The following is a 15,103-nucleotide window of genomic DNA, read 5'->3' as shown; positions in this document are numbered from 1 at the left end:
GGCGGGGGAGGGGAGAGGGACAGAACCCGCGCGGTCCAGAACAGCCGATGAACTTTTCCTCATACATTTCAAAGTACCCGCAGCAGTCCCAGCAGCGCATCTTCAATTTGCTGTTCTCGCAGCAAGCACTGTAAAAGAGGATCTGCACTAGGAGGAGAAAATTCCCTTTCACACACACACACACACACACACCACAAAGTACGTACTTTCAAAAAATGTAATTCAGATGAACGTGCTGCACGTCCGTCACTACGAACACGGTACAAGAACGAAAGGTTTTGAGGAATCACTGTCGATCGAATCTGCTGCATCGCCGGCCCATTTGCCTCGGCCCACGCCCGGCAAGCCCGCGGCGGGGAGGCGAGAGATGCCGAGATGCTCTTTCCAGATCGGCTGAAAGAAAGTCTCTGCCCCCCCCCCCCCCCTGAAGAGGCAGTCCATCCATGGAGGCACGCCACTATACTGCGCTCATGTCAGGCGGGTGGCGCCACGGAGTGACAGAGTAGGCAAGCCCGCCCGCATCCCGCACGCCTGTGAGTTTTAGACAGTCCCCAAGACTGTCTCTACCACAGGGTAAAGTCCCCCCACCCCACCCCTCATCATCACTCCCTATGGTGCAGAGCGGGCGCTTATGTGTGAGTTTGTATTGTTCAATGACTATGTACTTCCCGACATATAGTCAGAGAAACATGTCCTAGTAATTTGATTGCTTTAAACCTTACCCCCGGGCCCGGGTTACACGAATGGGAGGTGTTGGCCACAGCAGCTGTTTCAGACAATTTCAGCCCACGGCACAGCAGGGACGTGTTAGGCGGAGCCAGGGCCAGGTTGCCCTCTCCTTCTCGATGGTCTTTTACACCACCACCGGCGGCAGGCGGCATGACTCAGGCTACACTCTTGGGAGGGGGGGGGGGCAGCATTCAAATACTCCCGCTCTCCACCACCCCTCCCCGGGACACATCGCCTTGTTCAGGATCCGCCCCTGGCGGGCGCCATGCAGCGTGTTCAAACGTGAGAAACACAAACACGGCACCGCCCCTTGTTTATGGACCCGCCCCGCCCCGCCCCGCCACGCCTTGGTCCTCCCATCCCCGGTGAGAAATGGAAGTGAAAACACTCTGCCCGGGCCGGCACTGCGACACCGACTGGACCCGGCAGCCCAGCCCGCAACCACTGCCCGTGGCCTACCCCCCGCCGCCCCCCGCCAAAACTCCAAATAGACAAAAACACAAAATTCCATTTGATCAGTTTAAGAGTCTGGGATGGGGTAGAAGGGGAAGAAAAGACTCGTTAATTTTCCTGGGTGCATGTCGTTTATTGTCACAATTTTATTTTTTTTAATGTATTGTCCGAACGAAGCATCACAAATCCTATTATTGTCTGAATAAAATTATTGTCATTATTCATAAATCACATATCACTAGTGTATCCCAAAGTACAATCTTGTGCCTACTTATATCTAAACATTCACAAAATTCTCCATGGTTAAATCCATGTGAGAGGGGAATTTAAAAAAAAAAAAAAAAAAGGCTTTTTGCGACACAGCAGATTTATAAAATATGACCACAAAATACACAATCTTTACTACAAACAGTTTCAATTATTTTTTTTAGTTGCACACATGAGTCAAAACCTTTATACTAATACAAACTGTATTGTCAAACACTGAGCCATGCTCATTTAATACTAAACTAACGATTTCTTGCTAACATACTCATTTCATAAGCGATTTGAAAACCAACAAACATAAAAAGTGTATGTAAGTAAGATACAAACATAAATTTTGACTGCTGCCAGATGGTTGTAATACCACAGGAGTGGTAAATTTAACACACAATTTTCCCTCTCAAGGCATGTGAGTAACAATCCAATAAATTAAAATATTGATTAAAATCCCTCCCCTTATACGCATTTAGAGAAAGAAACAGGCAAAATGGTTTACAACCAGCATTGTTGATTGCAACACAGCACCACTTTAAAAAGAAAAAAAAGAAAAAAACGTATGGGGTGGGTGTGCATATGCAAACAACTAATTTTCAAACTTACAGGGGTACCTTTTATACATCTAACACCAATTTGATGCTCAGACTTAAAAGTATATAATGACAGCCAATATATATATACTATTAAAAGAATTGATAAATCTATCCTGTAACATAACATATAAGTGAAACAATTCTCTGAGTAAGCACCATTCAGAGGTACATACTGGCATTTAAGCCGACTAGATACGGAAGGTATTCCCACACATTTCTACTACTAAAAGCATCTACAGTACATTGCACATCATTCCAAAAATATGGTGGTGATTCACCTTTAACAGCACTTCATTCACTGCATCAATTTTTGTGTTCCTACTGGAATGAGATAAAAATAACAATCGCTACATTTTTTTGTCAGACAGAGTTAAGAATCACCATTTTCACACTCAATCTTGCTGTTGTTTAGCAGCAGTCTGTAAGCACTGGAAGAGGGTTTTCAAATATTGATGTCATAAAAATAAAAAGTTAACAAAAACTGACCCATTTAAATTTATAACAATATTTCAACTGTTTGATGAAATAAATAAATACAGAAGAATTGTGAATAAGTGTTGTAAATAGATACATGTAAATGCTTATTGTTACAAAGTTTTAACATACTAATATTCACTGACCAACTGTATGCTTGCACTTATTATTGTCACAAATTTATTGTCCATGCCATTATATATCAGTGGTTCCCCGTCATTAAGAAGATTTGAAAGAGTAGTTAAAACAAATAAAATAAATCTTTAATTTTAAAGACGAAGAAAGTCATTACAGTTTCTATATATAAGTTTGCCATACTTTCAAAATTTTGATTGTAAACTGAACAAAGGTGTCTATAACAGGAGAAAAATTGCCTTGGTGACAAAGCCACATCAGAGTATGAAACCAACATAACAGTCTGAAAAAATTTGAATTTTGAGACAAATTTAGCACCCAGTTCTATTTTCATGGCAAAACAAAGATACCACTGGAAAGATAATGGAATCCTAATAAGGAGTCCTAAGATTATACTTTGGCGTGGCTATAAAATGTAATACTTTGACCACCCACTTGAACTTGAATTAAGTAAACATAACAATCACAATCTCTTAGCAAAGGGTGATACTATAATGGTTAAATGACCGTAAAATCACCACAAAGAAATACACTGACCATTAAGTTCTGCCCAACCTTATCAAAGAAGAAACAAAAACAAACATAACAAATAAAAATTTAATACTTTTCTTATATGCTGAGTTACCCCAGATTTAAGTTATTGTCACTGGTTCCAATAATAAAAAAAAAATACCAATAAAATTTAACCAACATTATACAAGAATTCAACTTTCATAATGAAATACTGAACTAACAAGAAGAAGGAAAGATGAAAGCAAGAATGAACACTTCCATTCAACTTCCTTCAAATACAAATCATGGTACTTATAAGTATCCTATAAACATGGTAAAGATAAGAATAAGACAAGCTTTCACATATTGAACTCTGCATGTACCTTTGTAAATTGCAAGAAACTTTCTGATTTCATAGTTAAAAGGAGTATTGATAGCACTGTTTCCTCAAGAAGTTCAGAAATTAAAGTCACACTCTTAAGGTTTGGATATATGCATTTTGTTTCCTTAAACGCAGCACCATGTAATGCTTGGTCAGCCGGTACGAAAAACAATGTATCCTTGTAGTTGAGGTCTGATGCTAACAGAAGGAAGCCCAAGTAATGTGAGCAAAATTGCATTAAGTATGGTCAGTCTTTATGAAGAAAAATTTTGCACTATAGCTCTTATTGTAAACAAGGACTCTGAATGAAACACTACAGCTTCATGACAGTTGATAGAAGTCCACATTGCTTTGGATTAATTTTGCAGGACAATTTACCAACCTAGTTGGGCATAAGAAGCAATTCTACAATTTAACAGAGCATCTACAAGTTACAGCAGGTACATGTCACAATAGTATTCTTTTTACCATTTATAAAAAGTCCAGTAACGCACACAAAAACAACACAGAGAAACAAAAAATTATACTTGATCCCTATATCATTACTTCATTTGAAAATTATTGTCAATAGTCAATGTTACACTTATTTTAAACCTGTATCAGAGTAATAACTATTCTGTTCACTAATGAACTGATTAAGTACAAATTGAGTTAGATAAAAACGCCCAAATTTAAAATTTTAAAATAACAATAACAGAAACAAAAAAAAATTACCACAGGAGAAACTAACACCGACGTTCAAAAGCAATTTACTGTAATACAATCAATACATTTGGCTTAGCCCTTTGGCTTTAAGTGAAACTAGTTGGAACATACATACCGATAGTAGCAAGATATAACTTGCATGTCTTTGGTCTCAACCGAGTCATTCAAGGAACTAAATTCACAGTTTTGAGCACTCTCAAGGTAAAAGCTGTGTGCACTAGTACTGTATGTGTGTATCCATATGCACTGAGTGGTATGGTACTATCAATAGGAAATTTATTGTCCTTTGTTTTTTTTAAAAAAGACGTAAATCTGATTCTGAAAATATTGTCACCAATAATTATTTCAAGAACTAACAAACTGGAAACCTGTAATTAGGAATAAAAATACTTAGATTGTTGATAATCTGACTTGAGACTAGACAACCATAACAGCTGTTAATACTGAGCTTTGATAACACAAAGCCACATTTTACTGCTCTCTCCATCCTAGAAACACTGATTAAATACTGACAAATCCTCAAGGAAATAAAAAAAAAGAATGACAACAACACATCCATGATGCACGTGATTTGTTTGTAGCTGCCTACGAAGTCCAACTGCACTTACCTTCCACTAAAGCAAGGGAGATGACAACATAGTACTTTCAAACTCTAAGGAAAGTTCAACAAGAGAACTTATATAACAAATAAAAGTCCCGCAGGGAAATACCTCTTCATTACTATGAATGACAGCATAGAATTAAGTATTATCTAAAAGAGAAACCACAGAATCAGTTCATGTCATAACAGACCATTGTTTTCATTGCCCCTATAAGGATGGGAAATAAGAAAATCTATCCAGAAATAAAATCCCCATATATGTTGAGCAATGGACTCCATGCCTACCAGAAAGCAGCCACCAATTATTCCAGATAGGGCTCTTGTCAATCACCATAAATGAGTTTTGGTTAGCAGCCATATTAAAATTTTAAACCCAGGATGGACCAAGTATGATAAATCATATTTTCATTGGATACAGAAAGAGCGAGGTCAATATTTACTTGGAATCTTTTCTCTGAAATGAGCATATCAACAGAAGACTATCCCTGCACTGGTAAATTAAACAGGGATAGCCTGAAGCATACTGACACCCCTAACAAATTCATTTCTATGAATTTACCTAATAAGTATATTAATGCAATTGATGCACTTCATCCATCATCTACTACTGAAGGGCTGGCTGAGCCAAATTTGATGAGTGCCAGGTCTGTTTGATACGACATGGATCTTGCATTTCCAAAGCGAGGTTCTTGATTTTCTGATTATGATTGTCATTTTCATCAGCACTGCTCCGATCATCCCCATCTGCTTCAGCTTCATCTTCACTCAATTCTGGTGCATCAAGAGGTGGTTTACTGGAAATGTTGTATGGCGTTTCAAGGTTGGGTAGAAGGGAGATAATGTTGTCCTCTTGATCAGTAGATTGTAGTTTCAAGGCAATGGCATCTAACTGGCCATTAACAACAAATCTACCAGCAGTGCGATTATGAACTTTACTTTCATGCTTTTGCAAAAGAAAATTCCGAGTAAAAGAGGAAGGACACAGCTTGCATTTAAAAGGCCTCTCCCCAGTATGAATGAGAATGTGCCTTTTCAAATCAGTAGACCAACCAAATACTTTGGAGCAAATATGGCAAGGATACTTCTTCTTGGAAACAGGCTTCTCTCTCTCAGGACTAGGACAATCTACAGATGTTAATGTAGTGTGTTCAGGAAGTTTTGATGTTAATGCATGAATAACATCATTTTCTGATCTTGAAATCCTTTTTGGTGCTGGCTGCTTTCGTGTACCACTCTTCTTGGACACGTCAAATTTCACCTCATCAGTATCTGTGCCATTTTCACAGTCATCAATTGTGACGGTGCAGAAAGTTAAAGGGTTGATCTCCTCTACTGCACTGGTGCAGTCCCAATTTTCACAGTTGTCAGTATAAAGCTTTTTAGTTGGAATTAATGGGGGTAGATCAGGTATTGTCCTCTCAGCTGACCTCTTGACATCCCGTTTGGAAACAAGATTCAAAACACAATTCTCTAATCGCTCCTGCATGTCAAATTTGGCAAGATGGACCGACGATCCGTTCAAAATCTTGGAGGTAAGGTGGCCGTTCATGCTGCTGCTACTGCTGTTGCTGCTGGTGCTGCTGCAGCTGCTGCTCTGATTCAAGTGAACATCCTGGTGTTCCTTGTTTTCATAAGAATTTGTACCATGTTCTAGATCTGCTGGTTCCACTTTCTTCTGGAAGAACCGTAGAAGAGGTGGAGTACACATATTGGCAACATGTTGAAGGTTTAAGGGCAACAACCTGGGGGGGCCACTTCCTGAAGAACCAACTCTTTTCTTAGAACTTATCCTTTTTGATGTGCGCTGTAGAATTTGCTCCATTAAGCTCTCACTTTTCTTCTTTCTAGAGGTACATGAAGTACTGGAGGAGTCCAACGGTGCTCCTGCCTCAGCAATAATGATGTGTTGCGCAAAGTGAGAGAGTAGCGAAGCAGCTGATGAAAAGTCATGGTTGTCATCACAATCAGCACACCTGAGGGGTCCTGTAGCAAAGAATTTAAAATTAAATCACTTTTCTTGAGCTTTGTAAGAAGTCATATCTTTCAATCCTTACCTGTGTGAGACTGCATCAGAGAAACAATTGTTGATTAGAGGAACAGGAATGGTGGTGCAGGTGTAGATGTAGGATGAATATATGTGCATCGGTGTTGGCACTGAAATTCATAAAAATATGGTAAACTGTAAAAGTCTAACAAAAACTTATGTGTGTCTTTCTTGGTAAACTTAAGTAAACTGAAACAAGAAATATTTAACCAAAGAAATATCAAGGTGAAGTAAATTGTGTTGAAACTATTTAAAGAATATCAATAAATTACTCTTTGAATTGTTAACATTCGGAAAGGTTAGGAATCCTTCCCAGCAGTGAGCGTGATATTTAACAATGACCCAAAAGTTGATAGGAAATGTTCCATAGGTCAAAAACAGCTGTTTCGAAAAGTGAAGTTCGCAGTCAGTAACTCACATATCTTGTCTGGAGTATAAATACGTGCAGAACACAAAACGACCTGATTTTTGAAAAATGAAAACTTGACGCCTCCGTCAAAAACACCCTTAATGAACTTGGAGAAAAGTAGAATTTGGTGAGCTTACCGAAGAAAAAGAGCAGAGAAGTTATGGATAATGGATGGCTAAATTAAATGTTGTCTACATTTTAAACCAACGCTACTAACTGATTATTGTAAACATGACAGCCATATTAGTTTTAGCTTAGTTAAGGAAGTGACGACAGACGACAAAGCAGAAGCTAAAAATTTCTTCTTGTATTTTCTGGCCAAGGACTTCCTTACCGTTGCACGGCCAGAGAATTTTCACTATCGGCAGGTTTTTAGCAGAAGAGAAACTTATTCACAGATTCACAGAACATGGCAGAAGAGGCCTGCCACTAAGGCACCGGTGACGGTGACATTGCCTGAAAAACTCCAAATATTGATCCCTTGTCTTAATTAAATTGGTATGAATCTCAAGACATTATGTATTTTGAATATTTTCCATCATTTGTTTACTTTCCTTGTCATCTTATCTCATGATTTAGATAACTGTGACCAGTGAAGCATACCACTTCACTTTTTGTTTTGGTTTTAACCCGCTGTTGTCCTTTTGCTGACGCTCGCTTCAGAGTTATCAGGGTCTTTTCTTTCATCTGTTTTGAGTCTTTTCTCATCTTCTTCGAAATTTCGAGCTTAATTATGTATTCTGGTGTGAGAGAGCTTGTTGTCATATGTGTCACTTTGTTCTAGTTGATCTCTCCGATGGCTAGGCAGCGAAAACATGGCAAATTAACTCAAGGGTCCAGCCATAATGGTCATCAGGATGCTACTGAGTCTCATGACGTGTACCAGGCTCTTGAGGGACCAAGGCACAGACATGTTCCCGCCGTGAGGCTGGGGACCAGACCAGTTCATGGCAGGTCTCAGGGCAGGCCACATAGTGATGCTCATGAATATGAAGATCGATATTCTGCTCATTTAAAGCATGTCCACCAGCACAACTATCAGAAACATATGTCACTGACACGTAAGTTCATGACTGTATCAGCCATGGCATTTACGGGTGGAGTACTTACCTTAATTGGTTTGTTGACATACAATGGGTACCTTCAAACTCGTGTGAACACACCATTTGATAAATACAAGGTAAGACTGGTTTTCACACTTTTGAATCTAATTGTGTAGGTGCTGTCAGACTTCAGCTTTGACTTACCCTCTCTGTGTAGGTTGTAGGACAGTCAGGACTGTCTGTGCCAGATCGTTATTGGGGAACATATCGACCAGGAGTGTATTTTGGTCTGAAGACAAGGGAAGCTCAATCTCCAGTAATGGGTCTCATGTGGTATTTTGACTCTCATGTCATGACTGGCTTTGCTGGTGTCAGGTATGTAAAGAAAACACTCCAAAATTTTGTTGATTCACTCTCTAAAAGGTTGAGATAGATTGGTTATTAATATGCTTGTGAATTTTTCTCCTGAAATATTTGAATTTCTGATTGAAGGCACTGGTGTGAGCAGCATGATAACTTACGTTATGGATGGAAGGAGCATGATGGACGCTTCTTTGGTGTTCAAGACATTATTGACCACCCCTACAACTTAACAACATCGTTTGTGAAGAAGCCAGGGGGACGGCGAGGAGGCGAATGGTCAGCTTATGTAAACGTGTCTGCACTAGTGAGTTTTTGAAGTATTCTTCTAGATCAGTTTTGTTCATGTAAACAAGGTTAATTTATGTTTGTTTCAACAGACTCCCGATGGTGAAGGACAAGGGGTTTCCTTGATGTTCTATATGGCTCTTGATGAAAAGACCATTGGCAGTATAACCACCAATGAAGGGAATATTGGAATTGATGGGTTCACAGAAGAATTGGGAGAGTTTTCTGTCAGATTTGAACGTTACTCTGGTGAAGTTTATCAGATGTCTCATTTAACCACTCGCATATCGGGATTAGACAAAATTAGGGAGATTACTGAACATTCTCTTCATGCTGTAAGGAAACTAAAAATTCTTTAGCAGATTTTATTCCCATTTGCTTGATTTGTATTATTAAAAGTTACATCTTCTTCAGGTTCGTGACACTAGTAGAAGAGTAATAGTACTTCCAGGAACAAAATTGCATCCTACCAGAGACAATCCAAATCCAATCCCCAACTTGAGTGTCCAGAAAATTGATGCTAAGATCCCATTTGGAATTGAAATTAAGTACAAATCTGGAAAAGCATATGTAAGAAATGTTCTTTGTCCTTAAAATACAATGTTAGGGTAAGTATATGATTAAAACTCCTTTCTTTCATCTGTCAGGAGGAACTCATCCAACAAAAGACGTATGAAAAGGATCTAAATACGAGAAGGGAAGCATTTCACCGACAGTTTGACAGTACTTTTAAACTGGAAGAGAAGGGCTTTGATTCATCTATGCAGGAATTTGCAAAGACTGCCTTTAGCAATATGATCGGTGGAATTGCCTACTTTTATGGTTCTTCTCTTGTACAGTCCAAACATAATCCTGTAAGCATTTCCAATAATTTTTTTTAAAATACGTTTTTTTAAAAATCTATCTTGATTAATCATTTTCTTAATTTGTTTGATTGTTTTAGGTACCTGTGCCATATTGGAAAGCTCCTCTTTACACGGCTGTGCCATCAAGAAGCTTTTTCCCTCGTGGTTTTCTGTGGGATGAAGGTTTTCATGCTCTTCTGCTTCTAGAATGGGATCGGGAAATTACACTTGACATCATGTGCCATTGGTTTGATCTTATGAATATCCAAGGATGGATACCACGCGAACAAATTCTGGGAGCAGAAGCTCTTGCAAAGGTGCTCCCACTATTTCATGCAAAATTGTGTATTAACAAACTAATTTGCCATGTTTATTTAATGTTTTCTTTGTAAATTTTCCAGGTTCCACAAGAGTTTGTTGTTCAACATAGTCAAAATGCAAACCCACCCACTTTCTTCCTTGCTTTGCAACAAATCTTGCGGAAACACAAAGATGAAATCATTGGCAATTCTGACTACCTGGACAGTCTGGAGCGTCTTTATCCAAGACTTCGAGCTTGGTTCAGCTGGTTCAACACCACTCAAATTGGTACTGTACCAACAACTTATCGTTGGAGAGGACGTGATCCAGACACCCTCAAATTTCTGAACCCAAAGACTCTGACTTCTGGGTTGGATGATTATCCACGTGCCTCTCATCCAACTAGTTTGGAACGCCACATTGACCTTAGGTGCTGGATGGCATTAGGAGCTCAAGTTATAGCTGAATTGTCTGATTTGCTTGGTCATGATGGGGAGAGATTCAGAAATACCTATCTTTCTCTAAGTGATAACAATCTCCTTGATGAATTGCATTGGTCAGATAAAAAAGCTAGATATGCAGACTATGGTTTGCACACTGATGCTGTTACTCTTCTAAAGCCTTCAGCTGCACCTCGTTCTGAATATAATAACAATGAATTCATCAGAGTAGTCCTAACAGATCCTGAATATGGTTTTGTTGATACCCAGTTTGGATATATCAATTTGTTTCCATTCCTCATCCAAATTCTTGAGCCTACTAGCAAGCACTTAGAAAAAATTTTGAATGATATAAAGAATCCTGCTCTTCTTTGGACTCAGTACGGTCTTCGATCTCTCTCTCCAAACTCCCCATTGTATTTGAAGCGTAATACAGAACATGATCCACCATATTGGCGGGGTCAAATCTGGATTAATATGAACTATTTAGCTTGCCGAGCATTACATCACTATGCTAACATAGCTGGTCCCTACAATAAACTTGCTGGTGAAATTTATACCAAGCTGCGGGATAATCTAATAAAAAATCTGCATAAGGAATTTGTACGCACAGGATTCTTGTGGGAAAATTATGATGATAGAACTGGTGAAGGGAAAGGGTGTCATCCTTTCAATGGCTGGACAGCCCTTGTTACTTTAATAATGGCAGAAATTTACTAATTTTCCTTCAAACTTCCTACTATCTTCCTGTTGACTAGTGCTCAGTTATATGTAGTGGGATTGATATAACGTCCAAGCTTTAGAGTTGGAAAAAACTTTCATTTATTGAATGGCTGTGATTCAGCAGATTCCATGTACCAACACAAGGGGAATGGATATATCTTATGCTGGAATCCTCTTAGTATGACTTCATTTTGAATACAACGAATACTGTCTGATTTTTTTCCCACTTTTATCATTATAAGAATGTTATCATTTTTTGGATAGAGGAATGTGGAAGTTTTAGTCTCTGGAATTGTGTACCTGAATTGAGTTGGAAAGACTTAAATATATTGTGGGTGTTATTTCATTTATTTATTTTCCTCTGTGTGTAGATGTCTACTTGCACTTCTTTTCCACTGGTTTAAACTTAAGTCAACCTGTAAACTGCTTGAGTGACCCTCTCTTTCCTAAGACTGAACCTGTATGAAATTAAAATGGGGGTGAAGAGGTGTAATGAAATTTAGATGTGTAGAAGATACATTTCTGTATTTTATTTTTATTTTTTCTCTCTTTTAGTAATCTTTGTCATGCTTCTGTGATGTTGTGCTCATGACATGACCAAGCCTCTTGATTCTGATCTTGGGGCCACATGAGGGTTTGCAAAGAGTGTCTGCGTCTGCCATCGTTGTCTTGACACTAATGACTGTGCTTAGCTCTCAAAATATAAAATGCAGCTGTGCTGCTCAAATGATGATCCAACACTTATCACCTCTCTTGCAGTCCTTGAGACTATACTGCCAACTTCTATTATAGTTCAATTGTTAGCTGTGGCTGTGAGCAGCTAATGACCGTTTATGGCCAATTTTCTAAAAGAATAATGGTTTGAACTCGTTTTATTACCCAATAGCGATTGTTGCTTGGCACCAACACTAACACCTTGAAATATCTTGAATACTTTACACACTGTTAAAAGGTTTAGATTGTAAATTATTGGTAAACTTTTAACATGCTTTGATGGAATTAGCTACATCTGTCATTTTGCTGTGCCTATGTATTTTAACACTGATCTGTTTAAATTCCAGCCGGCATTTGTTGTTTTAGGATGATCTGCAGAATTTTCAATAGAACAGAAAACTGTTCTATGTCCTCTGAATAAAATATCTCAAAAAATTAATTTGTACAAAACGAAGAACATCTCCCACACCAGCCTCGTAGCTCAAAATATGAAATAAAAATAAGTACGACACCAAAGAACTAATCTGAAAAAAAAAGAGGAGGAATCACGAGGTCCTACGGTATTAAAGTAAATTGAAGTGTTGAAAGGGGCAAAGCAGGCATAGCCACCCGGACTCTCCGACAGCGTGGTCTGTCCGCCCATCTGGCACCTGAGTACGATGGGTTGCCAACCCCCCAGGGTGTGGCTGCGGCTGAGATCGGTTGTGCCGGCCCACACCTAAAGGTAGATGTGCCGGATGGGCGGGTAAAGAACAAAATATAGACCCGAGTGCTGAAATCGCATTTACCCGACCCACCCGGCCCGAGTGGTTGATAAACTTCGCACGAGACCCTAGGGCACATAGCCCCAAGACATCGGAGTCTTGGGGGCTGTCAAAACGAGATACGGTTTGGCCGACCGACCGACCGTCAACCTCGGAACGACCAGGACGCAGGACGACTGAAATATCGTGTTCGGCGGTTTTCTCGCACGCTGAGTCCAAATCTGGAGGTGCCGATGTCGTCCGGGCCCCCGGGGACGTCATTGAGGACGTCCCGAGCACACCGATATGACACTCCCACGACAAATACGTTTCGGCTTCGGCTCAAAACGTCGTGTACCTTGGCTGGTACATTTTTCTTTAAAGTCGCCAAATATAATTATTATTAACAGCAAATCGCCCATAATAGTTTATTTTTATCCTGATCATTTCACTATTGTCAGGTGGCACTTCCCTGGCGTTGCCGCCTGGAGCCACACAACATGCACGGGACGGAAGGCATCCCCAAAGGATCATATCCTGGACCAGCGAGGCGGGATTGCCTACCCCAGGAAAGAATCACATCCCGCGACCACGATATGTCGGTGAGTGTGCCGTAATTATTGCTCTTTCCCTTTGCCGTGCCGCGTCCCCTACCCGTCTCCTCCTCCCCATCCCCACCGCGCATTTCCCGCGCCTTTATGGAAACGTAAACAAACGGTAAAAAATCGGTGCACGACGATCGGCGTTTCTGCCAAATACCGATAATACTTACTCATATAATTGATGATCATAGGATTTTAACCAGAATTTTAGAGTGGACATCGCCGCTTTTCGACATTAATCGCAAGGTATATTGAATTGTTCCATCCCGGTTATTGTTGTAGGAGGTTAGTGTTCTCCTGTGGCTCAATGTTAACCCGCACAATTAAGATGTAAGTTATTTTTTGAGGCCGAGTAAATGATGCCCGTGATGTAAATAACTTGGCTCACTGTCAGCTTTGTTGAAAAAGTGTTGAATGGGTAGACTCCTCCACTCCATGCAGTATGTTAAATACTGTTGTAGGTTACTTATGCAAATGGGTGAACTGCCAGTGTTTTATCACATATCATTTTATCACATATATGTTACTCTATATTATTCTCGTGGAACAGAAAACTTTATTACTTTCTGGTTGGAGTGCAAACCGAGTGGTGCTATTTGCGTAATCCCCCAAACAATCAATCAATGTGCGTTGCAGATAATTTGCAGCTGCCCCTTCTTACCTAATGCTTAGCCCAGTGCCAAAATTAGTTATTTGAAAGACCATGGTCTTTTAGAGACGCATGGGGGGAGAGACATTTAAAAGTGTATTGTATGAGTAAATTATATGTAATTAATAGTCGATGAGCACTAAAAGTACCGTTTAATATGATTGCAGGAACTCGTCCCAGAAATGTTCTTGACATGAGCATAGAAGTCCATGGAGTCATTTTTACCTGAAAGTGCAGGTGAGTTGACATGAAAGTAACAAAAGCTGGTCCAATTTGTCTCTGTTCAGACGCTATGAGAAGCTCCCTTTGGTGTGCATCAAAGTTCAGTTTTTAATGGTTTTTGTAGTGCCTTGGTTCTTCCCTGACAATTTCAATCCTCCCCCGTCAAAATCCAGGCTGGAATTGGTTTGAATTGGTGGGGCAGACTCCCCTTTCACTTGCTATTTGTAAATATCATGGAGCCGACCCACTACAGCAGAGTACTTTTCCTGTTACTTTAGCTTGTGCGCATTACGTAGACAACCAGCCCATAGTTCGAAATACCACCACTTAAAACTCAAGTTTCTGAGGATAGGGGTGGTTTCTGACGGAACCAGAAGTAGTTTTGTGGTCCCCTGGTTCACCCCTGTCGATTCGACTACTTTTCCATCGAAATCTGGACCCATCAATTTTCGCTAAAAACACAAAGGCTATAGCCTTTGTAAATTTGGCCAAAAATGAAAAAATTGAAAATCGCTGGAAGTGGTTGGGGTTGGTCCGATAGCATCCTCTTTCAATCTCTCCGTCGAAAATTCACGCCGCCGGACCATTTTAAGTGAGTTATGCCTGTTTTTCTTGGGCGCGCCTGCTAGGTAGGCATTTCGTTGTACGCTGCCCGCCAGATTCAAAAGACCACCCCTTAAAACTCAAGTTTCTGAGGACAGGGGTGGTTTCTGACGGAACCAAAAGTAGTTTTGAGGTCCTCAGGTTCACATCTATCGATTCGACTTCTTTTCTGTCGATATCTGGACCCATCAATTTTTGCTAAAAACACAAAGGCTATAGCCTTTGTAAATTTGGCCGAAAATGAAAAAATTGAAAATCGCTGGAAATGGTTGGGATTGGTCTAGGAGAGTCAC

At 39.9% G+C, this 15,103-nt stretch overlaps 2 protein-coding genes across 3 annotated transcripts; one reads left to right on the top strand and one right to left on the bottom strand.

The window, feature by feature from the left end:
* Positions 1-1,287: 1,287 nt before the first annotated feature.
* On the bottom strand, positions 1,288-7,563 carry LOC113215352 (uncharacterized). Of its 2 annotated transcripts, XM_052269642.1 has the most exons (4): positions 7,416-7,563; positions 6,880-6,979; positions 5,385-6,808; positions 1,288-4,975 (listed from the first exon to the last, which is right to left on the bottom strand). In XM_052269642.1, exons 2-3 carry the CDS (start codon positions 6,893-6,895, stop codon positions 5,430-5,432), a joined length of 1,395 nt encoding a protein of 464 aa, XP_052125602.1. In that variant the 5' UTR covers positions 6,896-6,979; positions 7,416-7,563; the 3' UTR covers positions 1,288-4,975; positions 5,385-5,429. The 2 variants fall into 2 exon arrangements, with proteins under 2 accessions (XP_052125602.1, XP_026290754.1); XM_026434969.2 differs by having other exon boundaries at positions 1,288-6,808.
* A 58-nt stretch (positions 7,564-7,621) lies between these two features.
* LOC113215351 (mannosyl-oligosaccharide glucosidase) lies at positions 7,622-11,623 on the top strand. The gene is made up of 9 exons (XM_026434967.2): positions 7,622-7,776; positions 8,063-8,458; positions 8,539-8,696; positions 8,814-8,988; positions 9,062-9,304; positions 9,384-9,539; positions 9,617-9,823; positions 9,913-10,131; positions 10,216-11,623. The coding sequence occupies exons 2-9, from the start codon at positions 8,075-8,077 to the stop codon at positions 11,272-11,274; spliced, it is 2,601 nt and encodes an 866-aa protein (XP_026290752.1). The 5' UTR covers positions 7,622-7,776; positions 8,063-8,074; the 3' UTR covers positions 11,275-11,623.
* Positions 11,624-15,103: the final 3,480 nt, after the last annotated feature.

The sequence above is a fragment of the Frankliniella occidentalis genome, unplaced genomic scaffold (assembly GCF_000697945.3).
Source record: "Frankliniella occidentalis isolate FOCC.00 unplaced genomic scaffold, Focc_3.1 Scaffold98, whole genome shotgun sequence".
Taxonomy (NCBI): domain Eukaryota; kingdom Metazoa; phylum Arthropoda; class Insecta; order Thysanoptera; family Thripidae; genus Frankliniella; species Frankliniella occidentalis.
Note: the sequence above shows the minus strand (reverse complement) of the source record. Positions and strands in the feature narration are given on the sequence as shown.